This window comes from Gracilinanus agilis, chromosome 3 (genome assembly GCF_016433145.1).
Source record: "Gracilinanus agilis isolate LMUSP501 chromosome 3, AgileGrace, whole genome shotgun sequence".
Classification (NCBI taxonomy): domain Eukaryota; kingdom Metazoa; phylum Chordata; class Mammalia; order Didelphimorphia; family Didelphidae; genus Gracilinanus; species Gracilinanus agilis.
Window position 1 is genome coordinate 211,199,285 of NC_058132.1, and position 1,968 is coordinate 211,201,252.

The window sequence follows — 1,968 nt, forward strand, 5'->3', positions numbered from 1 at the left end:
AAGTACCCAAAATTTCCATGTGATTGACTAGAAACAGTTAGCACATGCTTCTTCAGATGGATTCTGCTGGCCCACACTGAAATTTAATCCCACTATTAAATTTTCATTGTTCTTTTATATAAATATTCTGCTTTTCTAATCACTTCTAATATAGTTCTAACATTAGTTCATCAGTCTTTCCAAGTTTCTTGGAAGCCATAATGCTTCTAGTATCATCTTCCTAATATTGAAGCTTTTGTAGCTTTAGTATATATGAATAGGTAAAGTCCAAATACATTACCCTATATGCAATACATACTTCAGGAACTATGTACTTTCTATATATCTTATATTTAAGTTCCATGCACATATTGTTTTTTTCCAATATAATGTAAGTTCCTTCAGATCAAAAAGTGTTTGTTAAGTAATTTGTTAATTTGTTATTTTATTGTAAATTTGTTAATTTAATCTCTTTTAGGGAAGAATTCTACTGTCTAAATGGAAAGAGATAATCAGAGCTTTGTGACCACATTCATCCTTATGGGGATCCCCCACCCACCAGAACTAAGTACTGTCTTATTTGGGATTTTCTTAGTAATCTATGCACTAACTCTTGTGGGAAACCTCTTCATTGTGCTTGTGATTAAAGTGGATTCTCACCTCCACACTCCCATGTACTACTTCCTGGCCAACCTTTCCTTCATTGATATGTGGTTCTCCACTGTCACTGTGCCCAAGATACTCATGGGTCTTTTTTCCCCAGATGGTGGTGCTATTTCTTTTCACAGTTGTGTGGCCCAGCTCTATTCTTTCCACATTTTGGGGAGCACTGAGTGTTTCCTCTACACAGTCATGTCCTATGATCGCTACCTGGCAATCACTTACCCCCTCAGCTATGCTACCATGATGAGTGGTAAAATGTGTGCCCTTCTAGCTGGAGGGACTTGGCTCAGTGGTGCTATTCACTCAGCAGCCCAGACTGCCCTGACCTTCCGCCTGTCCTACTGTGGCCCCAATCAAATCCAGCATTATTTCTGTGATGCACCACCCATTCTCAAATTGGCCTGTGCTGACACATCAGTCAATGAGATGGTGATTTTTGTAAACATTGGCATAGTGGCCTCTGGATGTTGCTTCCTGATTTTTCTTTCCTATGTGTCAATTGTCCGTGCTATTCTGAAGATCCGCACAGCAGAAGGCAGACACAAAGCCTTCCAGACCTGTGCTTCCCATTGCATTGTGGTCCTCTGTTTCTTTGGGCCTGGTCTTATTATTTATCTAAGGCCTGGCTCCATGCATCCTGTAGACAGGATTGTGGCAATTTTTCAAACAATGATCACACCCTTGCTGAATCCCATAGTGTACACATTGAGGAACAAAGAGGTGAAAACAGCTTTACTTAGACTAAAAACTCAAGGAAACTCTATACAAATTAAGTAAGATCTGGATGAACTATTCAATAAAATAAATGTTTAGAATTTTTATGAATGGTTTATTTGTGTTATAGGATGGTAGAAATAGTTCTGATTTCTAAATTTTTGCTACCAATTCAGTCTGTGACTTTTCTTCTACAGAATTCATTTACCTCATCTGTAAAATATATGTGGAAGATGTAGACTAATAGATTTCAAAGTTTCCTTCATAGTCCTGTTGTCTATGTTTCTATAAATAGATTAAATCAGAAAATTTGGTAATCCATTTTATAAATCCATATTTATAAATACAAACTGCTTTCTTCCTATTCAGTTCTCCATGACCAATATCTTCATATCTTAATATTCTTTCTACCCTTTTCAAATTTTCCTTCATATAGATGGCATATTACAAGGATATAAATGATATGAAGAAATAAATTACTGAAATTAATTCTGACTAATTCATGAATTACTAGGAAGAATTAAAAGTACTACCAACCAAAAAACATTTCTTTCTTTCTTTTTCTAAATTTATGTATTTAATTAATTAATTTAGAATATTTTTCCATGATTC

The 1,968-nt window shown here is 35.5% G+C and overlaps 1 protein-coding gene across 1 annotated transcript; it reads left to right on the plus strand.

The window, feature by feature from the left end:
• The first annotated feature begins 477 nt into the window (after nt 1-477).
• LOC123241392 (olfactory receptor 10G7-like) lies at nt 478-1,419 on the plus strand. The gene has a single exon (XM_044669048.1). The coding sequence runs from the start codon at nt 478-480 to the stop codon at nt 1,417-1,419; it is 942 nt and encodes a 313-aa protein (XP_044524983.1).
• Nucleotides 1,420-1,968: the final 549 nt, after the last annotated feature.